A 24,279-nucleotide genomic window follows, 5' to 3' on the forward strand; every position below is an offset into this window, starting at 1 on the left:
CACTGAGACATCCTCATGGGGCAGTTTTCAGCAGTAACTTGGGCATACCAAAATAGAATTCTCTTCAGATACCAAACCTATGGATAATTCATCCACAGCAGAACAACTTCAAAAAAAGTAATCAGAAGGAGAGACTAAAACAAGTAAAAATCCAAACAAGCAAACAAACCCCATCACAAAAATCCCAATCAACACCCCCCTACACACAACAAAAAGGTCTCACAGAAGATCTCCCTCCTTTCACTCTTCTTAAATCTCAAACAAACTACACAGGGCTCTGGATGCCAATACCCTTGAGCACATCCACAATCCACAAAACTGACTGTTCATAATGCAGTTTTATTTTTTTCCTTTGTACAAAAACAAATATAAAATTTAAATCCAATAGAAAGTGTATACTAGCAATGACAAGTTTACATTACAATGAGACAGGACAATGCGATGTGTATTGAACACCACATTAGTTTTAAAACTCTCAGTGATACATGCACTATATAAAAACTGCTAGAACTTTTATTCTATTTCTACCAAGAATATCCAGGTACCAAGATACTCAAGAACCAAAAGTAATCTTGATAGGTGGTATCTACAAAATTAGACCTTTTCCACACACAAGAAGAAACCAACATTAATAGAAACATTTATCATTCTTTGTTAAAATCCTCTCACAAAAAGCCATACATAAAATTCTTAGTAGATACAGAAAAAGCTCAGAAGCTGCTAGCATAGGTAACCATTCAGTAGTTTAGAGAATCTTTTAGACATTTTGAAGAGATACTGTAGTTTTCAATCTGTATTTTCCCCACAAAGCCAGAACTATGTCGACTCCTGTTTCAAAACCTAGTCAGTGGTTAAAACTAGTTCTTGAGTGAAGTCAAAGAGTAGTGTACAAAATATTTAACAGAACAGGGGTGTGCCTGTTTACTTCTTGAAGAAAGTCTTTTCCACATTCAAGGTTTGTTTATTTGTCCCATAAACAAGATTGTACCTGAGGGATGAAACAAAAACAAGGGTTACCATCATCTGTAAATAGAGTTCAACTTTTCCATGAAAGCTTTAAGGCCACAGAGCACAGCCAAGCCACCTTGCCAGTCTAGTCCAGCCTCCCTGAGGTCTGTGAGCCAGGGAAGTGCATGTTTGGATAGGTGGCCAGCTCCTATTTCTAGAGACACACAGCCCTGTTGATGCTCTGTGGAGCCTGGGCATGGGGCTGGCTGCCAGCAGCCTGCTCTTCCCCAGTGCTGGCAGCAGCACCTTGTTCCCCACTGACTGACATACTGATCATACAGGTCACTGCAAGAAGGGCAGCTCTGCTCTGGGACTCAGCCCATGCTGCAAAGGAGCTGTGAGCATTATATTGGAACACTCATATTCTGGGCAGGCTGGAGCAGGACCCCAAATCCCCAACCCCCTATTCTGCCTTGGCCCTCACTGTCTGACTGGCCAGAAAGCTGGGTCCTGTCCAGCAATTCACCACCAGTAAAGAGCTCTTTCCTCTGCAGTCAGGGGAACTATGACTATTAAAGACTCTTCTTTTATACCCACAAACCTGCCAGACTTGTTTCTGTTACCTTGACAGCCAAAATGGATTTCTTTCCCTGCTTCAAGTTGTATTCCCAATAAGATAATATAAAATTAAGGGCAAAAAAACCCCTGCAAGTACATTTTTATAATAGTTATTCAGTAGCTTCAGACTTTGGCACTATTACATAGCTGATACTCAACTTCTAAGCCAAAAGAACTTACAGATGCTGCTTACCTGTAGGATTGTGCCGGATGAAAAATACAAATGGTCTGTCTACTATGAACCAAGGAGGGGATGACCTGGCTATTAAAATTGCAGCTTGAAGAAAAAAAAAAGGTTTAGAGTGAGACAAATCAAGCACCATAATGCATTACATACTCTATCAAAGTAAAGTTTCTTTGTAGATGGATATATATATGCCTGTGTGTATATATGTCTACACATATCTGCATCTTGAATAGATGCAGACAAATGCCTCAAACAAACTAACTCGGACATTTAAAGCCACACAGGTCACATGATATTCTTACAGGAAGCATTTAAAAAGACAAGACCCACACAGAGCTGGAAGTCTTGGGTTGTCACCCAAAGGTTTGCAGTAGCTTACTCCTCTTTGTAACCTGGATAGCCAGAACATGCTATCAGTGGGCTGATATAAAGTCTAAGCTATGGGAAGACACTTCTCTAGAAGTAAGCCCGTCAATATTCTTACAGTGATCAACATTGGCAAGTTGAGATTTGACTGAGAAATCACATAAAACCCATTAACTGATCCAACTCTGAGCATACTGCTGCAGTGATGTCCAGGTGAGCTCTTTGCCTAGTGCCAAAGCCTTCTAATGGAGTTTGCCCAAGTCTGACAGTTATCAGTACAATTGCTTACTTGTTGCTGCAGAAGCTTTGGTTCCATCTTCACTAACTTCAATTTTTGTCTTTTGCAGAACGTTAGATACATGAAGACCTTCTGTTCCTGAAAGACCCAAGGAGAAGAGCACCTTCAGTAAAACTCACTGAGAGAATCCTGGAGTGCTGTGTAGCTAAGCAGCTCTGTCAGCATGGCCCAGAATGCTAAAAGCTGCTATAGTCCTGCTGGAATCCCAAAGCTGCAGCCCAGAACAATACCTTTGAATACAGTCACTAAGTGAGTAATTACAAAAGTATGGAATAACCTATCTTACTCCTTGTTCCTCCCCATTTCCTAAGTTTCCTTATTGATGGTTTAAGTTGTAAGTGCTTACATGCATTTTTAGCTTTAATTTTAAAAAACCTGAAAAATTTTGCTATCTGAATTTAAGTTACACTCCCAAGTGTCTCAGTGTCAGGGGAAAAAAAAGCACTTAGCAACACACCTTGCTTTCAAGGAAAGACAGGCATTTGTTTTCAAATTAAGCCAGCACAAGGGTAAGCTTTTTTGTTAGATAGTTCTATAGAAGCTAATCAGGATTTTAATGAAAGCAGAAGAGAAAAAAGATGACATTTTACAGCCAGGAGTTCAAAAGTGTTTATACCCCATTTTCAGATACTAATATTTACAGCTCTTGCATTAGTTCAGTCCCTTAAAGTGTGAATGTTTTTCACACATGCTTTCTTACAGCTCAAGTCACTAAACACGTAGCAGTTACACACTGTAGCTGCAGTATTTGCTACAGATTAAGGTATGGTATTGTTTAAGCCCTGCCAAACATTTCAGACAATTGCCTGAGACCCCCAGGTTGCAATATCAAATCTTAAGCAGCTGACCAGCATGATTTACTGCTGTAACGTAAGATGAGGGAGGAAAAAAGCCACTGCAATGTTGAACAGAAGCAAGCAGTCATGCCTGGCTGGCTACAACATAAAACCAGCTCCAATGTCATGGCAACACTTAGCCAAGAGAAAGCAGACAACTGCACTGGTAAAGCAGCACTTTATTCAGAGCTAGCAACTATGAAGGACCACCATGAATTAAAACAAAAAAAAACCCTTACTTGCTATTTTTGCAAAGTTTGCCTTTGACTGGTCAAACATATCTGTAATACCAAGTGCTTGCAGAGGTTCCTTTAAGTCTGTTTCTGCTTCTGCTGTAAATCTGGTTGGAACAAAAATAGAATGCATCAGGTATTATGCAGGAAAGTCACCTTCAGTATTCCTTCTTTTATATCTGATGAGATACATATAAATAACCCCCCAAACACTTCCAGAAGAAGGAATGGATTGTGTAAGTACTTACTTTGGTAAAATAACCTGCACCCTTTTTGCTACCATGGTTGTCATCCAGCTTCCTATTGTTTTGGTGCTGATGTGGGGGATGATAGCAGAGAGCGGTGTTGTGCTTTCAGTGGGCAGTGCAATCAACATGCTGATCATCTCCCCGTGGTAGGGCAGCTCAATGATGTTGTACCACAGCTCATTTGGGGTACTTGTAGTGCCTAAAATAATAGAAACAAACAAACCCAAACTAGTGAGCCACAGCCATTATAGTTTTAAATCTCTACCCTAACACAACGGCGGCTAGAAGAGTCTATCAGGAAAGCTTTGCCCACACCTCAAAACCAGCTCTAAAGTCCCAGGCTTCCTGCTGGGCAGCCCTTCAAAAGGCATGGGCTCTGTGTGGATGCTGGTATGCCATAAAACACAGACAGGATGACACCATGGAGCAAATACTCATTTAACATACACCCTGCTTCCCAGACAAATCTCACCAGCCCAGAGCAGCAAGGCAGCTATGCTAGAAGAGACCAGGTCAGTGAATTAAATGGATCTCTGCTCTAGATCTCAGCTGTACCAGAACCAACTGAGAATAAAAATAAAGCAAGGAATAGCAGCAGACTATCCTTCCAAACTGAAGAGATTTTGCAGACAAGCTTCTTCCTCCAAGAGTTATTGCAAGCCCTTTTGGTTCCTGTCTGAATTAGTCTGTTTCATTTGCTTAATTTTCTTGCTTAATAAGGATCTGATTAGGAAGCAATCTGAAGTCTTGCAAGATAGTGGAAAGCAGCCACTTTGAGGCAGTGCAAGAGGCCAATTAAATGAGATGGAGGGAGATAGCAGCACATCCAAGTCACAGCAAGACTGCCTTTGAGCAACCCTCTCCTCCTCCAAGCTCCCTTTGCTTACTGTGGGATTTCTGGCATGTGGCTGGGAAGCAAATGCTTTTTATAGTAGTTTCAAGTTAAAATTTGTCAGTTTAACTACAGACAGTATTTCAGGCAAGGTTTTAGGATAGCAACAAGATCTTATTGTCTTTCCCCTTTCTTCATCTAAATCTGTACTTGACAGTCCAAGCTGAAAATCAACAGCTTCATTACAAATTTAATCTTGTTGCCAGCACCACGAAAGCTGCTCTAAACTCCTATTGCTACCAAACTGGCAGTATTGCACCTCTGTTTTGCAAGAATCATGCCAAAGTTGGCAGTTTCACTATTCCATTTATTATGGCAGTGGTTCTCAGGCTGGATCCTACACATCTAACACTGGCTGCAGAAGTCAGCTCCAGGACAGTCACACAAGGCAAACTGTCCAGCAGGTAAATGCTGCTTTCCTGATTTGCTGCTATCATTACTGAGGCAAACTGAACAGGAGGGGAGCTCAGCTTCAGTCAGCAGACGGGACTGAAGAGACTTAAGATATTTAAAGTTTAAGATGCCATTCCAAGCATGGATAAAATAGAAGCCCTGTGTTAGGAAATCTAGAGATAAAAAATACCTCATTTGAGTCCTCAGGAAATGAGTAACTCAGCAGTATTTGTTTTGTTCCTTTCTAGCCTTAATAGTTTCTCTACCTTAAACATAGGCCAACATAATGGATATTATAACCATCATCAGAAGTCAAAAGCCTTCAAGATAATAGTCTTGCTAAACCCCACCTTTAGTCATAGAACCCATTTGAAACTCCAAAATTAGTATATACTGCAGTATATACTCACACTTTCAGCAGTTAAAGTATTGCATTACATCTGCTCTAATGTACAGGTCTGGGACAGAGTCACAGTTGTTTACTTTAACATCAAGTCTACTAATAATAATTGAGCACTACTGACAGCACAAATAGGCATTTAAAAGCACAGCGTGTCTTGCTTTTAGATTTATAGCAAGCTGTATTCTCAGGCCTATTTCTCAGAGTATCTAGCAAACGTGAAGTAAGTTCCAGGCAGCACTTCTTACAAGGATGCAACACAAGTTTTTAATCAGAGCATCCATCCTACTTTGACCACTAAAATCCCCATAAGGCTGCAAACTGCAGCTCTGAAGTACATTGTCAGTCTCATCAAGCTGCTGGTGTCAGCTCTGAGAGTCTCTGATGGAAGTCTGGCAGAACCTGCTGAACTTCTTTTCACTTGTGACTCAATCTGAAGAGCAGTTTCACACCTCAGGAGATACAGCCAACATTCTAACCCAGCTCCTCTGGCTCCCACAGGACTGCAGACTGTGCAAGTCCCATTTCTCTATCTGCAGTAAAATATAAACTGAAACTCCAATCTTTCTCTCACCACCAGGTAAGCCTCCTACCATTCTACCTGTTGGCAGTTTTCTTTATTTTCAGCCTTTATAAACATGTACTTTTCTTTCTTACAGCAAAATGCAAATTTCTCAATTTAGCTACTTCAGACTTTCCCTTTTGAAGGCAAAGGATAAGGCAATACTTGACAGAGCATCCAACCTTAAGGCAACTGTTAAGTACCTGGCCCATGCCTCAGCAGCAGGAGACACCTCTGTAACAATCCATCTATATCAGCTACAAGAACAGCACCATTAAATGCACAGCAAGCTCCTGGAAAGAGCAAATTCTACACCCTTTGCTGGTGGCAGTGGGAGTCCCTGGGCTTACCACAGCGGAAGATGGACAGCTGGGACAGCATGGGAACTTGGTAGGTCTTCCCATCAGCTCCATAAAACGGGCGCTTCTTGGTATTTTCAGGTCGAAATCGTGATTTCCATAAGCCCTTGAAATACACAGCATTCACTAACACCAGTCTGGTCAAACTGCCTTCAATATCATCTGGAGCTACAACCTGATCAATCATACCTAGAAGAAAGAAAGGAATTCTTGAGCATTTGCTGTTGTTACATTGGCCAACTGTTTCTGAAGAACCTGACACACATTACTTTAGACCCCTTGACCTGTGAGTGTGCCAGCTCCTCATGGGACAATATATTTAAAATCCATAAAGTCAGTGCTATTCTTTGTCAAAAAGTAAATTTGGGGATAACTAGAAATAAACATATCTTGCTAAATGATAGCCTGATGTTTCAACAGCTAACAAGGCTCTATCTTTTCCAGCATGTAAGCAGATCTAAGACTGCATGGAATAGTTTCAGCTGAAATACCTCCCCATTCACACACTGCTTGCAACATTGCTATGCAAAACTGGTGATGTGGTCGAGAAAGAATTTGACAGCCTCATTTGACAAATAACACATCCAACATCATTAACACACTCCTCACATCCAGGAGAGACTGGGTTTAGCTCCAGAAGGTACCAAACACATAATTCCCCTAGACTGGGAACATGCTGCAAAATGTGATCTCTGGCTTTAGTGTCTAAAAGCTTTACAATCGGTTCAAGAGGCTTGAAGCATGAGGAGTTCTGTCAAGGCAGGGTTAGTTAAGAATCCTCCACTAAATGTGAGTCCTAAGAGCAGGGTCATATCTTAGGACAGTTTAGGGCAGTCAGAGCAAAAGCTGAACCGCCCTTTAGCTTCCTGTGAGTCTGATTTACTGAGTAAAACATCTGAGCTGCCTGAAAGCATCTATGTTTGAGAGAAAGCATGGACCCGAGATAACTGTGCTTGGATTTCTCACCAGGTACATGAGTGCAAAGAAGAGCAAAAGCTGCTCTGATCCCATGGATGGGATGGACACACACCCCAAACACATCCCTCCAGGCCACCACACAGGCACATCTGCTGGGCAACAAGACTGCTGCTTCCTGACCAACCAGCTCTAAAGCATCACACTAATGCCAGCTAAAGGACAGCTTTGAGCTGCAGAACAGAGCTTTCTCCACCTCCCAATATCTTTCTCCAGTATTTCCATCTAAACTGGAGGTCTCAGACACCACCCTGCCATGCACAAAGGCACTCCCCAATACTCACCCCTTGTTTCATTTTTCACCCATTGGTTGATGGAATCACAAGCTGCATTTGGGTCCTCGAAGTCCACACTCTTGACACTGCACTGAAACACCTCTTTGTTCCTTGTAACAAAAGGCACTTCCATTTTAAAGCCACTCTTTGCAAACACTGCATTAGCAATTGTTACAACGTCTTTATTCTTTTTTGAGACTATCAGCCTGTTTATCTTCTTTAAGGCTTTACCAACTCCTAGTTAGAAAAAACAGCAAGTTTAATTTAGAATAACATGATAAACCAACAGTTACTTTATATGCAACTATTAATGACATGAAAAATCAGACATTAAGTGTTGGACTAAAAAAGGAAGGTCAAAGCAAGCATTCTGAAGGGATTTCCAAAATATCCATTTCTGAGGTCTCATCTGCTGATTCCCAGCAAAAACATGAACTCCACTATGGTGCCTGCTGCACCTTAAACTGTCTGCTCAGAATGTTACAGACAGTGGTTGAGATTACACTGAGGTTCAAATATTAGTGCAGAGCTACAAATCACGCTCTTCCACAGAACAAACTGTTCCAAAAATATTTCACATCATATAAGCCAGGTCAATTGTCAGTTCTGTGATGACAAAGAAAGTCAAAGGGTCAGCCTACTCAGAGTTTTGCAGGATTTGCATAACAAACGGTCTTGAGCCTCAGAATGTAAAACAAAAATTAAAATATTTTCTTTACTTGCTTTCCATTTACTGGAGAATAAAGGAAGCTGTCAAGAGTTTTATAATAAACTTCCAGGTTGAGTCTTAGTTTCCTTAATGACTAAGTCCTGGCCTAAATCAGCTACAAGCAGGAGTTAACACATGAGTTTGCTTCTAAAAACAGGCAAAGGGAAAGTAGTAGGTTCCAGTGCTTAGTCAAGATCCTCAGGACCCAGAGCAGATTGTACAGAGTGCTTGCTAGCTCCTTCACTGTGTGTAAGGGAAAGCAGATGGCAGCACAGAAGAACTGCTATGCTCACCATACCCAGTTCTCCCGTGTTACACCCATCAATGAGTGCCTTTCTACACAGGGAAGCCACTGCCAGGCAGGCAACTCCATGCTCAACCACTGTATCAAACGGCAGCCTTGGGTGGCTGTTATTAAATGGTTCCCTCTGTTTCCCAATACAATTTAGGCAGAAACATTTCCTGACTACTTTCTTATGTAGACAAAGAAGAGATGTGAAAGGAATAAATTAGTTCAGAGTTATTCTTTTAGCTGCATGTAAGAAAAAACCTCAGATGGCTTTGCTGTTTCATGTATCATGAATGCTTTAACAGCACCACTGGTATGAATTTCTACATGTTCACTCTCCAATACTATGGGCAAATTCTTTTGGAGAACATACCATAACAGAGGTTCTCAAACTGTATTCTGTGGACCACTGGTGGCCCACGGAGCACTTGCTGGTGGTCCGGGGAGAGCTGGCTGGTCTCATGGTGCTGGCTCTCCTCTTTGCTTCCAGCTGCTAAATTGCATTAAAAGACAGCTAAAGACAAATTAAATACTTTTCAACTAATACCTTTCCAAAGAAGCACTTGCTGCAGTTGCCAAAGGACTTTAAGGTAGTCATGAACAAGAGCAGGGGGAACCTGTGCAAGGACAGAGGCAGCATCCCATACCAAGCCTCTAACCAGGCAGTGGCTACCTTCTAAGGTGTTTGAGAACCTCTGTGTCTCACAGTAAGGATTAGGAATTCTGAAGGCCGGATAAAACCAGTTGATATAATACTTCAACATTTTTGCAAGTACTTAGATTTTAAGCATTCAAATGTTCCTAGAGCTGATTATCCCATGAAGGGATTTCCATCTACATCATTTAGATGTTAACGTGTCAAATAATTTTGTTGTACTTCAAATCCAGGACCAAAACAGCAAAGCAAATGAAGACAGGACAACATGTTATATGACAACATGTTATATGACAATCCTGCTCAAGATTTAAATGTGCACTTACCTCCTGGAGGGTTTTCTATTCTTGGAAGTAAGGCAGAATGCTGGCACTAAGATGTTAAGTCTTGCTGGCAAACACTCACAAAAATAGCATGCAAATTAAAGCAGTAAGGATCTTCAGCCTACTCCCTCTGGAGGGGCAGACAACTGGCAGAGGAATATGAACACAGATGCATGCAGTGTCAGGCCCAGGCAAGCAGAAATGGCTGTCTCAAGAAGAGGGCACTACAAGAACTACACATACAGGGATTCTGACAGCAGAAACACGTGAACAAAACTGAAGAGCAAAGTGAAAGTGTCGATGGTATGGTTAGTTTGCACTGCTTTCAGTGAGGTGCCAAGAAATATCCTCTTGCCCTGTTATCTAAGGAGTGGCACATTAAAGGCTGTTCAGCACAGCCTGAAATGGAGCACTACCACCTTCTTACTCAGAGCTAGCACTGGACCACCATCCACCCTGTTCTGGAACACCAATTTGGCAGGGACAAAGGCAGTTCTAGCCAGGGCCCTGAAGTCATTAACCAAGCTGCTTATAAGCCAGTTTGGGTATATGTACATACCCATGCTCAAATTGCCAATTAACCTCAAGCATGTCCATTCTGTGGTTTGGTAAACAGAGTTAATTGGTGCATGATGCAATCTACCACACTTTGAAAGCCATCTCATACATCATGAAGAGTCTGACAAAACACACCCAAAACCACCTTAGGATCACTGACCATTTACACTGTATCTCATCACAGTTGTCAGCTGCTTCTTTGTCTTGCCATCAGCTCCCAGCTGCAGCACTCCCAGGACAGATGCAATCCCGTGAGGAGAAACAACAACATTGTCCTGAGGCTTAGCTTTCACTATTTGATTGAAGACCTGGATTCCAACATCAGAGCTAAGCTCCTCCAGAGGATAAAAACTGAACTGGGAACATACAGACATTAAAGTCCCAAGAACAAAGAGGAGTGAAAAATGCCAGTTCATGATTCCTGGTTGGAGATACCTGTAAGAAAACAAGAGGGGGGAGTTAAGTCAGCTTTCACAAGAACAGCATTTTTAACATAAATTCTTATTCATCTAAAGAGCAGGCAAGTCTTGTACATGTGCCACACACCATTCAGAGCTCTGGCAATGGGACTCACACAACTCACTGTGTTTCACTTAGCTCTACCAGGATTTTAGGTCTAGGGGTTTCCAGGTGCAATGATAATCATGACATAGCTAGATACCAGTGCCTATATAAAGGACAAAAGCCACCAAGTTAGAAGACCATCTCCCACAACACCCTAGTTGAGGCAGTTTTGTGTCTCAGTTAAGTGAGCCTTGGCATTCTATTTAGATTGCCCTTTATGGTAAACAAGTGCTGAGAGTGTGGTATGGTCCTCACCCACTAGTATGTGATGCACAGTACACCTCATAGATCATTTTCTGCAGTGAACAGAAGCATATATACATATGCAAACAGACCTTCTGCTGTGGGAATTTACACCTGCCTAGAACAATAAAAGATAGCTGCATAATTGGCATTCTCAATAACAGGAACGTAGAGGAAAATTTTGGATTTTAAAATGCAAATGTTGAACTTGGATTTCAACCTGTACTTCTCCATTTAAGAACACACAGCACCTAATGTATACAGAATGAAGTTAATATTCAAAACAGGTGCACTTTCATCTGCAGGTCTAACACCTGACAGAACTCAGCATTATTATCCATGAGCTCCAAAGAGCTGAAGCACAAGCAGCATCAACATTTTCTTCAGGACCTATCAGCAACTGATTAGAGACAGCCAAACCCAAATGTCAAACACCGAGCACTGTAACTGCTGTTCTGTATTTCCTCCTCATGAAACTGCATTCAAGCCTTTTTTTAGGGCAAAGAGATACTTAGAGAAAAATACATGCAATAACCTCCAATCTCCTTAAATTATGTTCCCTGTTCACAACATTAAGACATTTCATTTACACAGTTCACAGCCCCGACTTCCATTTCCAGACCAGCCAGGAGCCTGTTCCTCACTGACTTCAGAAGCAAGGCTGCAGAAGGTGTACAACCGAATGAAGCGTTATTTGCACAACAAATGCAGCAGCACCAGGTCTGTGCTGCCCTGCGGCCCCCAGCGCAGCCGGCTGGCACCCCTGCTGCTCCGGGTGCAGCACCCCAGGGTGCTGGGGCCCAGCAGAGGCACAGCCCTGCCACTGCCAGCCGCCTCCCACACAGCCCAAGGAGCTGCGCCACCGCCGGCCTACCTACGCTGCGAGTCCAAACCGTGCTGCAGCACCGCACTAGCACAAAACCAGCTGGTGTTTGCACAGATTTGTTTAATCATCTTTTAATAGCATGTACTTTAACTGTGCTAAAACACTTGAAAGCGACAAATACAGCATTTCCACTTTCTTCTACACCGTTTGAGGGGACGAAGTTGGCTTTGTCGCAGTTTGCCATTGCAGAATAAAGCAAATGCTGAAAATGCAATAATGCAGGAGTTTATACATCTTTCTCCCCCAAACCCAACTTTAGCATACTTCTGACCAGAGGAACTTGCTGATTTAAGTTATGCAAGAAAAAGTGAAAACGCTGTACTACAAATTGGGGTAAGAGCCCACCCAATAATTAAGTCTTCTCCATAAACCTACTAATCCCCCAAGCAGTTCTGAGGTCACTAAAGCACAATTCCTTCCAAAGGAGCTTCATATCACCATCTGCTGCAACTACTCGAGCTTAGTCCAAAATTTAGGCTGGATTGGGCTCGCTGCAGCTGAGACCAGCAGTAACAAAACCCAAGCACCATGGATTGGGTTTGCACCCCCTGAGGCAGGTCAGGATTGGGTTTGCATCCCCCTGAGGCAGGTCAGGATTGGGTTTGCACCCCCTGAGGCTGGTCAGGATTGGGTTTGCACCCCCTGAGGCTGGTCAGGATTGGGTTTGCACCCCCTGAGGCTGGTCAGGATTGGGTTTGCACCCCCTGAGGCTGGTCAGGATTGGGTTTGCACCCCCTGAGGCTGGTCAGGATTGGGTTTGCACCCCCTGAGGCTGGTCAGGATTGGGTTTGCACCCCCTGAGGCAGGTCAGGATTGGGTTTGCATCCCCTGAGGCAGGTCAGGATTGGGTTTGCACCCCCTGAGGCAGGTCAGGATTGGGTTTGCATCTCCCTGAGGCAGGTCAGGATTGGGTTTGCATCCCCCTGAGGCAGGTCAGGATTGGGTTTGCATCCCCCTGAGGCAGGTCAGGATTGGGTTTGCATCCCCCTGCGGCAGGTCAGGATTGGGTTTGCACCCTCCAAGGCAGGTCACATGAGTCACTCCTACGTTTGTCTTGCACCCCTCATCACCAGCTACAGCAAGAAAATGTCATGGGGGAGAGCCAACAGCCTGACAGGGAAAGTAAACTTGCACTTTTCAAAATAAATTAAAATCGTTAAGGAACATTCTTCAGTGTTGTTTGATGCGAACACAAACCACTTGAAACCTTTAGTTTTGTTCTTAAGGGCAACAATCCCTTCTCTCACAGGCAGCAGCTCCACACTGATGGCACTGCTGCCTTGCAGGAGGCACTCTATGAAAAGCTTCATTTAGGGCTGGCTTTTAGGGTTTTCTTTGGTGGTTTGGTGGCCATCTCTTCTCCCAAACCTGGAAACCCAAGGGGTAGTTTAAACAAATTCTTAATCCCGATAATAAGCAGATTTATAACTCAACCTAGTATCTTGGCAAAAAGAAACTTCAAGGCCCTAAAATTATTACAAAGTCTTACTGGAGGCACTTTGAAGCAAGCAACAGCACATGTTGGTGCAATACAGCCTGTCCCACACAGTGATGGACAGAGACAGTACCAGATAATCACAGAGCACAGTTTGAGCTGCCATCTGAAAACCGGGCTTTGACCAAGGCAGCTCCACTGGATCCTGACAGCAAACCACAGGACACTGGGCTGTCTTGAGGGCAATCTACCCTTGATACATTATATGGCAAGAAGCATACTATGAGGGCAGAGACAGCAGTGACACTTTGAAATCAAATAAAACAATGTTTCTTTGTCTTTTAGGTACTTCATCTGCACAAACCTAACTGAAGTCAGACACTTCTCTCCTTGACTTTCCCAGAATATATTGCAAGGCTCCAAGTTTTCTACTTCACTGATGACAGCCCCTGACAGACTCAGGGTGACAGCCTTGTATTTTCCCCATAACATGTGAAGCTTTGCCAAAACAACCCAACTCTGCTCACAAGGCCACTGCTGCAGAATTTTGGGCTTTTTTCTGTTTCAACTGATCACCTCCCACATCTGGTTTCTCCAGAATTCTCCATATTTGCCTAACCTCTCCCTCCTGACACACCATAAAGATGGGTTGGTCTCTGTTTTGAAGCACAATCTCTAGCAAATACCTATTCAATAAGTGAAATAGTCATGCAGTGCTCTGAGCATGGAAGAATAGTAAAACCACTTTTCATCACTAGTTATAGAGCAGTCACTTCTTGGCCTGGCCCTGCTCTGGCCACTGTGTAACTTAACCAGGTAACTGGGACGACAGCTGGATCTTTGAGAAGAAGTGGCATCCCTGCAATTGAAGTTTCCATCGTGGATTTCAGTGAAATCAACTTCTATGCAGTCCAGTACCCAAGAAGTGCATTTGCATATCCTGAAAGAAACAGCTTAAGCACAGTGCTGGGAGAAGAAACCCAAAAGGATGCATGATGTGTGGGATGGAAAACAGCTGACCTGCTATACAGAATATCAACAAGCTTTCAACAAGCTTTCATAGCACTGAAGCTAAAAAACTTAGTGATAGTTAAATCTGAATCTAATGCTTCAGAAAATCAAACAAAAATACAGGCTAGGCATTTCTTTGCCTATGACCTTTATATTTTTTACAAAGTTAAACTGAGGAGGAGGAAAGTGTATAGGCGAATTCATTTACATAAATGTGGGCTTTTGAAAGATGCTGGATCAAAAAAAAGTCCCTCTGTAGGGTAGGCTGCCCACTTCTTAGACTGAGCACTTACAGGAAGGACAACATCCACAATTTACACTTCTCAACACGCAATGGCAATGCTGTCACTAACCCAAAGAAACGTAGCCAGTGTCATCATACATTGCCATTTGTTATGCAAATCCAGCCCTTAACCCTAATGCTACAGTTTCTGAGCAGGACAGAGCAGTGGCACACATTCATTTATATGAGAGATGCCATCTCCACAGCAAGCACACCCAGAACTCAGCTCCCCTGCCTCACAGGGCAGCACCACCCCCAGTCTGTACAGCACACTGAAGTACCAGCTGTAACTCCAACTGCTAGGCTAGAGCCTAGCCTAAGCCACAAAGGAATGTTTAGACAACTATTCCAGTCAGGCACAGAGCTCTGGGGAAGGCAGAGGAGGAACACAGCAGCATGTCCTGAGAGCTCTCTGCTGTTTCATGGCAGATGATGGAAACTCTTCAGGCTCCCAACCCTGGGATGAGCTCAGCTTCATGCTGGTGTTGCAAACACTGACTCTCAGATGTATTGGGCAGGACACTCAACTCTCACTAGGCTCAACTATTCATATCACCATCATAGTACCTAGTTTAAATTTTTTAGATGAAATTATTATGGAAGTAATTATATCAACAAAGAGGACATGATGCTTTCAGCCTACATTTATAGAATGCTTGTTACAAAAGCAAAGTTATATTAATACAGGCTGTTTAATCTGTGTCTAGAAAAGCATTTGGTGGAGCAGGGAAAAGTAAATCTTCAGCCCCAGGCACAAAATACTGCTAACAATGAAGATCCTCCTACAGCAGAAAACTAGCTTAGGAAAAACTTACTTTTCAGAGAGCCAAACTAAGCTGCTGCAATCTTCCCAAGAGGAAGAACAGAAATTAGTTTGGTTCAAGATCAGAGGCAAAAACATGATCTGAAAAAATGCCTATATTTAATATCTAAGTTGGAGAAAAGGCCTGCCCCAGAGAGGCTAAAGAACACTTTGCAGTGGATTGAGGATGAAATAATCAACTGTACATAGATTTTCAGATATCTGTAATTACTGCACTATGAGACACTTCCAAGTGTTTATTTTGAAGCCTGACTTCAACAGCAATAATGTATAATCCTAAAAGCTCCTTCTTGCAGTTGCAAGATTGATTCTGTAATTTCTTTAAAGATATATCAAGCACAAGGAAGCTCAGACACCAGACTGCACTTCTGTGAATAGCTGAAACCAAAGAGCAGCAAGCAGAGGTAAAGGGATGAAAACTGAGGAGCAGTCTCACAGCATTGCTGGTCTCACTGTAGTAAGCCCAAAACCCTCAGAGCCCCTGAGCCCACGTGGCAGGCACTGGGCAGCCTCTGTGACCAGAGAAGGCCAGCCTGGAACAAACATTCAGGGAGCTCTCCAAGTCTGAGATGTTGATGTTTCCATGCCACTGTCATCTGGGCTACTAATTTAAAAGTCTTATTTCAATTGACATATGAGCTGAAAGAAAGCAGCTTCACTTCAGGCATTTAACCAATTCTCTCCAGCGGGACTGAATAAATACTCCACCAAACTTGTTAACAGTCATTAAAGGAGCTGGCTGAGCACACAGCAATTGTTTCTCCCAAGCAAGAAGACCACTCTGCTGCAGAGGGAAGGTCATGTGCTGGGTCTTGTTTTCCAGCTGATGGGTTTAGCAGCATGGTAAAGCACTCCAGACCCTCGGTGGGCTTCCCTGCCCCTCACAGGTGCTCCTGACTCCCCTTCTGCCTACGCCTCCTACATACCAAAGCCTTCAGCTTCAATATCCTCTCCTCACCCTGAACCTGAGTTCAGCCTGATGAAGTTCTGGCTTCTTCCACATGACAGATCTGGGAAATGTTTCATCTTCCTGAATGTTGGTAATTCCTTTTCATCTAACAACTCCTTCTATTATTACTCAATACCTGGAAAGTTTAGTATATGCAGAGCATTTCCAAGAAAGGATGATTGCTAGGTTTTAAACAGCTCAGTACTCACATTGCTCTGAAGAGGAGTAAGTTACTGTCAACAAGATATAAACATAACTTGTACACAGAGATAAGCTGGAAGTGATGGGTTTTTTAAAGAAAAAATTTTATATCTTAAGACATTGGTCTGACATCAGGCACAACAGCCAGCATTGCACATGAATGCCAAAAGCATGGTATTGGTTCCGAATATTTCCTCTTCCAACCTTAATCCTCTCTCTTCTATTCCTATCCCTCTCAGGTTTTTAGCACATTCTGGAAAGCCTGTTCAGCTGTGTCCAACCAACCTCCTCTGCCAAGTGGGAATTTCCCTGCAGAGCACCAGCTTGTGAAACCAGCTGGTCCCACACAGGAACCATCTCTTTGTCCAAGCACTGCTCCCCCATGAGCAGGAAGCTGGAGTTCAGTGCTTCTTTATCAAGAGTCCTGACCACCCCCATTTTCTGGGAGTTTCTGTTAAACATGAAACCAGCTCCAGCAGAGACCAGCTCCATTTCAAACTGTCTGTAACCTCATGACTGGGGTCTCCAGCTCACAAGCCAGACTAATTTTTCTCACCAGTATCTATCCATCTTGTACAGCATTTGGTGGTGGTTCATGGTAGTTAATTACAAAGATCAATTTCACATCATGCAAAGCTGACCAGGGTTTTCCTTCACCACTGGGTTGTGACTGTACAACAACTACAGAGGCACTATTGAGAGTTTCAAGAACATAGATAGGCTTTTATGTACCATTTGCTTTTACTTCCATCCCTCATTTATACATGATTTAAAGAGCAAAATTTAGCTCTGCTTCATGAAGCAAATACAGCTGACAGGCCAGGGGGCTTATAGAGACTACTATGGTACTGCACAATTCTACCATCAGTCTCAAATTTTATGTGTTCTCTTGTTACTGTAAGCTCAACTACAATTGCTAAAGTTTCTAGGTATTATTTATTCCTGTATTTAAAGTAGTTTCCACAGAATTCTCCAAGACCTAGTATCAAGCCTTACAGCATCAGAAAGATTAAACAGAATTATGTTTGTAGTTTACTGGTGTCCCCTTATTAAAGAAGTGGTTTGGTTGATCTCGAGTTCTTTGTGCAGTGTGGGTACTTTAACATAATGAAGAAACGAGCATGGGACAGTCAGCTCGTCCAGACTAACGCTGCAGAACCAGTTTCCCCAAAGGGGAGCACAGCAGGGCTCCGCAGCACGGTGGGGAGGCTGTGCCCCCTTCTCTGGGCTCACCCCAGGGGAGGGAATGGGCTTTGACAACCAGAGCATCTGCCTAAAGTCAAGCCCCCAGTTTTAGTCTTTTAGTGCAAGAAAGGCTTCATGGAACCCCAGTTCCCACATTTATTGTGCATTGGCAATGCTCACTATGCAACCACAGGCTCGTTATGAGCCAAAGGCAAGCCTGCAGCATTGCAAGCTCCCATTAATGAGGTGCAGGCTATTAATTCCTTAGCAATGGGCTGTGTAAGTACAGATCTATGGTAAATAGTCTACAAGGTGCTGGACTAACAATGGCTGGTATCTTATCAGGTATCTCATCACCATCTCCACACTAAGTCCCACCTCTGCTTTAGGATTTTACCATCTTTTCTTCCTTAAAAAATATTAAAGGGAAACTCAGTACCCTTATTCATTTTCACTTAGTACAAGTATCTTAGTGTCATCTGATAGCAAGACTCACACCACTACATCCCTGCAAGGCAAACAAATCTGGTTCTCCTCAGGTAAATTTTCGTAACACTTTCATAAATTTTCTCTAACACTTGGGCTTAAAGAATTGACACACAAAGGAAAAAACCCTCCAAAACTGTGTAAAAAATAAAGAAAACTGAAGGTGTAGAATTGAGTCCTCAAGCCAATAGTTAATATTTCAGAGCTTTGAAAAGGCATGTGAGTCACTGCAGAGTAGAAGAGAGATGACTGTTGGCCTCCAGATTCCATAATTTTGAGGTTTAGGTTACTCTGCAAAAGAGATGCTTGTATTTCCTACTAAACAATGCTACAGAGCCCAATTCCCATCACCCCACACTCTATGGTTCAGTCAGGGTTTGCAGCATAACTGAAAATTAGGCTTTCTATGGAGCCATACTATTTTTCATGATTTACATTTTTATTATCCTAGAAAGCTAAGAGAGGTGTTAGGATCTATCAGCCATACAACATCTAACTAAAGCCAGCTGGGTTTAGAGATGCCCAAATGGTAACAGAAGATGCGAAGACAGTCTCTCAAGAGGACTTTAAGAAGCCTCACTTAAAATAATGCATGTGCATTATTTCAAGTTTTTACTTATCCCTCCTTCAAGAGGAAAGACTACAGCAGTACAGTGTTGGCAGTTAGTCTAAAAGTACATACAGTCATTTCAGTATAAAAATGGATTGGAACTCCAGTATTCTCTGTTCATAACAATGACATTCATAAAAACTTGCACTTACACAAGCTCATTGATAGCCAAACCCTGATAATTTAAGCATTTATACACAGGGAATGCTACCAAATGACAAATTACCTGGAGAGATGGAATGCTGTTCTAACCATTTACTGCACTTGTGGTTGGAGATCTGCAGAGTAATGAGTGACTAGCCTTTAATTTATTTATTAATCACACTGTACATCATTAGCAATCAACCACTTCCTATTTGCAAGCTGATTTAGAAACATTATCTGAAAAACTAGATAACAAATATAACCCTCTAAGTGTGATGGAGCCAAGTTATTAACATGAAAAATGTATATTGATTTATACATTTATTTAAAATGAAAAATGTATATTGATCTTCTGCATCCAGGACAGCATCACTGAAACAGACCTAAGCTCACAGGAGATACTAGTTTTTAGTGGCCTCTTCTCAGCCATTCCAGCCCTAGCTTGAAGGTTACTCAAAAAGGATAAGGACATTCATATTTCACAGCACAGACATTTACTTGTATCCATCTTTTCCCCCAGGAAGCTCCAGAAGCGGAACCAGCCAACCACAAGAGCATGGGAAGTCCCAGGTGCTGTAAGGAGGCAGGAATGAAACTTTGTGCTGGGAACCTCATCCATACGCTCAGGTAGACACCTCCTCAGTCATCTGCAGGAAGACTCACATTAACCAGTCAATAAGAGAATTACCAGCTATTTAAAGAGCTGTATTTAAGAAAACACTCTTTTTGTTAAACTAACCTCACTTCTGACTGACCCCCCTGGCTTTACTACAGATTTCTGGGAAGGCAAGACTTAAATTTCCATAGTAAAAAACGGGACAACAGAGTATGAACTACGCACAAGAACTCTCCAAGAGCAGGTCATGACCTGCATATTAAACTGTCTGATTCAGTTCAGCCTGAGAGTTTGTGGGCTGAGCTGTGAGCTGTGCTGGCTGAGGCTCCACGGAGTCCATCACTATTTCTGTAAGGCAGATGACAAACCTCTGCAGAGGAAGTAGGCAATTAGCTGGGAAAGCAACCTCTCCAAGCGAGCTGCCAGAGCAGCTGGAGGCCTCAGCTTGTTTAACTGCTGGGAAAGACACAAGAACTGCTCCTTCTGGGAGAGGAGGGGGTGTGGCAAGATGGAGACATAGGGATAATGCACCAACTTCTACATGGCAGTTCTTAGATTGCTTAGGGATGTAAAGTTATCCTATAACAGAATGGAGGAGAGAAAACTAGTCATGTTCAGTTCTCCACTTGGGTTTGTACCTGTAACCTGTCAGAGCCAATGGGAAACTGTCCCTGTCCTAGTCAAACAAAAAACCTTAAACCTCATTCAGCTTTGGGCAAGCAGAAGCTTACAGCTCCCACCAGATGACAGGACCATCTCAGAAGCAGTGAGAAACATCACTAAATACCTCAACATGTCCTTCTGTGAGAACAGAAGCTTAAAGAGAGAGCTGTTAAATAATACAGAAAGCATTTACCATAAAAACAGGCTTGGTCAAAACTACATAGCTGATGAACATGAATTCATATCCCCTGTACATCAGCCGAACTAAGGGAGGTAGAATGTACAATCATTTCTCACTAGTGCTTCTGGAGATTCCAGGGGGATTTGCTCCTGTAGCTTACAGTCTGTTGGTAACTCCTATTTCTCACAAACCAACCTACCTGCTCGCCAAGGCCACCACAAATACACAGCCTTGAACAGGCTTCTTCAGCTCAGCACTCACTGGCCATCAGTCCTGATCCCTTCCACAGTCCCACAGCACTGAGGAGAATTTCAGGCTGCTGTTTCCAAAGCCCTGATGCCAACAGCAGACAGCCTGAAGCCCGCACTTTGCACCACATTAACATGGTCAGCAAAACTGACATTTTCTCCAAGGGAGATAATTCCACAAGATGAATGTGCTTTCATACTTAAACTGCTTTGTGGCATACTTATTGGACCCCAGCATAAGGCACCTTTTGATTTCAGCATGAAAATAAGGGGGAAAACCACCTTTCTGACCATTACAGGTAAATACCAGACCACAGAAAAGACACAGCAGCTGCCAAAACGCATGCTTTCCACAGACACTGCTCAAGGAGAGGTGCTAACAGCTTTAGAAAGCAGTTCAGTTAGCATTTAAGTGTATTTCAAGGCCATGATAAACAGCTTAAGAACCTACAGCTTACACTAGCATTGCCACTAAAATTGCCCCATACTTTTCCAGTCCATCATGCTGGCTCTCACTTCAGCAGAGACCTCAGCTCTGCTGACAGAAGTCAAGTATGACCTAGAGTCTCTCCCTAAAGTGAGAGGAAAACAAGCAGAACACAGGACAGCTTTTTTCCCCCACAGCATGCCAGCCTAAACGTTTGTGTAGCTCCAGCTGCAGAATGCTACCACCTCTTATTGCTCTCCTCCCGCCACTTCAACCACCACAGAGGGGACACCTGAACACACACGGTTGCACATATTCAGCTGTCCAGTTTTTACACAAAGAAGCTACCTACTTTAATAATAATAAACACCTTCTTATATTTTCATACTTCCCTAACTTACACTGAATCTTTACATTTACACTAAATCTTTAAAATCATATGTAGATGACTGACTCCTCCATGCTACCACTACCAAAAAGAGGTAATTCCTTGTATCACTGCACTTATTCAGAAGATGTTTATGGCTAGTAGAGGTGCACAGAATGACATGGTTCTTACAGGCCAGCACTCTGCTGTAAAGCTTGGTTCATTAGCTATGTCACAGGTGACTGGGAAGATGCTCAGAGGCACATAAATAAAGATGACTGTATCTAGCAACACTTTACAGATTAGTGATGGTTATCCATCTTTTTCCTGTCTTCTCATGTATAAAACCTTGGACCCCAGAGAATCACAGAATTCAGTTAACAAACCAAGTTGACTGGAAACGTTTTAATGATCAGAATTAATTTCCCCATAATCAGTATTACAAAAGCATGCTCTTTCATGCATGCTTGTGATTAAGCAATTCAAGCAGCCCGGACAACCCCTAACCCCAGCTTCCAAGAAAAGCCTTCCACCGAGCCTCAGCTTTCTCAAGAATGAGCACAGCAGTTCCTATCAAGAACCAAAAGCCACAACCAGCTGCATGAGCCAGGGAGATGCTGTGCCCACCACCACAAATCTCCACCCAGAGCTCCCTCTGAGCTGATCCCTTGCTGTGGATACTGAAATTTACTTGCATCTCCACTGTAATTCCTAGCAGCAAGGTGAGGTGCTTATTTTTCACTATTTATACAGACACATTCACTTCAACCTATTCTAAAAATACCTGGTGCAACTTGCTGGGCTCCCTGCTTGACATTTTTCTGCCTAGCAGATGCTGGTAAGAAACTCTAGGTTGGGAACACATTTCTGCCTGCGTGATTTAGACACTCAGGCTAAAAGTCTCCACATGCCACTAAGACGTGCTATTCTCCTGGTTGTCAATGACAACACCAAACAGAAGCTCCAACACTTCTGTATACACCTTGAGACAAAACCCACTGCGGGTTTCTGTTTTCTTTTTTGTTCTGACATGAGTTTCTATTGCCTCCCACATGAGATGCATGGAGCTATATATAGATATAAATGTATGTGTGACTATAGTGATGGCCATATCACTAATCAGAGCAGAGAGGAGTTCTTCCACCATCCTCATACCTGGGGAGGGCATAAAACAGCAATGCCCACAGAAGCTGCCTTCCAGCATCTCAAGCACTTGACACAATTTGCTTATAGGTTGCCTGACATACAACTTGTCTGTAATTGCAAAAAGCTGTGGACTAGCATTCATCACTCAAAGTTTGCTCCCGTGCCAAACAGCTGCTATTCTCGTGAGTTTAATCACACCCCACAAAATGCTAGATCTCCAACCTAGTACATCTTACACGCAGCTGAATTAATCTACTTAATAATTCTGCCTTTTTATTTGCATTGCTCTTCCCCTCACACTCCAAAGGCTCATCTGAGCACTCAGCAGGCATGCAGCTGCTTTTCACTTTCCTCGAGGATGTCTGCAGTTTCTCCGAAGCTACACAGCAGCACAGCTGCTTACACCTACGTACATTTCGTGAATAGCCCCTACAAAATCAGGTTTCTAATGAATTCCTGTGGCAAGCTGGGGACAAGACATTACTAAATGCTCACACCAGAGAAAGTGAAGGAACAAGAGGTCATTTTTCAGTGCAGTGAAAAAAAAAAGTCATTCTACCAGGTTTCTCTTTCAGGAAGTTGCCCAAGAATGCGATTACAACCACAAAAGCCAAACCACGTTCAGAATCATACACAGGCATGAGAAAGGGGGAGAGAAATAAATCAAAGGCCTCTAACCCATAAACAGATATTCCCTAGTTTTATGGGAAATTTGACATTTTAACACCTATTTGTTACTACAATGGTTTCTCCAAAGGTATTTTTCTGTTAAGATCCTCCAACATCGCACAGCACTGAGCCAAAATATCAAGCACCATTTTCACCAGGAGACAAAGGACTCTGCATTTCCAAATCCTCCCAGGACGCGACACACGAAGCAGCTCCCGTATCACTCCAAAGTGAGCCGAGGTCAGAGTTTTGGTTAACCAGCTCTCCACTCCAGCACACAGCGGGATGCTATCAGCCCTAAATCCTGTTACAGTATCACAATACCACTCGTTCCTCCCCAAAGGGCAATGGCCGAAAATGTTCCTCCCCCGTTACTCTGCCATTCGGAAAGCCAAGAAAATTTCGGTCACTACCCGGATTATGATTTATTACTTTTATTTAGCACAACAGCAGCAAGCTCTCTCCCACGGCAGACAAGGGACACGAACGCAAGCGAGCAACTTGCAGTTCCCGAGCGCCCGCAGCGCAGCCGGTGCCCGGGAAGTGCCGCCTCTCCCGCACCCGGGAGCGAAGCGGTGCCGCTACCCGCGGGCTTCCAGCCCCAAACCCGCTTCTTTCGGGGCAAAACCCCTCGCTGCTCGCACAAAGCCAGCGCCTTATCTTGGGAGAAACTCGGCGCGCCCGAAGCCCCGCTCCCGGCACAGCGCCCACGCACCCGGCGCTGGGAAACTTGTGCGAGCAGGTAACAGGAGCGCACACCGAGGAGCCGCCGGAGCGACCCCCGCGGCCTCCGCGCTGTCAGCAGCCAAACTTTGGGTGCCCCGTTCCTCCGCCCGGAGCCCCGCGCCCCTGCCGCCCCCAGGCGCTCCTCCGGCTGTGCCCGCACGGCGCTGGGCGGCCCCGCTCACCTCGCCCGCCGCTCTCCGCCGCTGCCCCTCGCCCCGCGCCGCTCGGCCGGAGCGCGGCGGCGCCGCCCGCCATTTATAGGGCCCGGGCCGCCCCGCCCGCCCGCCCGCCC

At 43.6% G+C, this 24,279-nt stretch overlaps 1 protein-coding gene across 2 annotated transcripts; it reads right to left on the bottom strand.

The window, feature by feature from the left end:
• Positions 1-319: 319 nt before the first annotated feature.
• Positions 320-24,205, bottom strand: SERPINE2 (serpin family E member 2). 2 transcript variants are annotated; one of them, XM_063166805.1, is made up of 10 exons: positions 24,170-24,205; positions 10,285-10,559; positions 8,962-9,081; positions 7,600-7,827; positions 6,332-6,529; positions 3,735-3,933; positions 3,493-3,593; positions 2,409-2,495; positions 1,760-1,843; positions 320-988 (listed from the first exon to the last, which is right to left on the bottom strand). In XM_063166805.1, exons 2-10 carry the CDS (start codon positions 10,538-10,540, stop codon positions 951-953), a joined length of 1,311 nt encoding a protein of 436 aa, XP_063022875.1. In that variant the 5' UTR covers positions 10,541-10,559; positions 24,170-24,205; the 3' UTR covers positions 320-950. The 2 variants fall into 2 exon arrangements, with proteins under 2 accessions (XP_063022875.1, XP_063022876.1); XM_063166806.1 differs by lacking the exon at positions 8,962-9,081.
• Positions 24,206-24,279: the final 74 nt, after the last annotated feature.

This window comes from Melospiza melodia, chromosome 12, assembly GCF_035770615.1.
Source record: "Melospiza melodia melodia isolate bMelMel2 chromosome 12, bMelMel2.pri, whole genome shotgun sequence".
Classification (NCBI taxonomy): Eukaryota; Metazoa; Chordata; class Aves; order Passeriformes; family Passerellidae; genus Melospiza; species Melospiza melodia.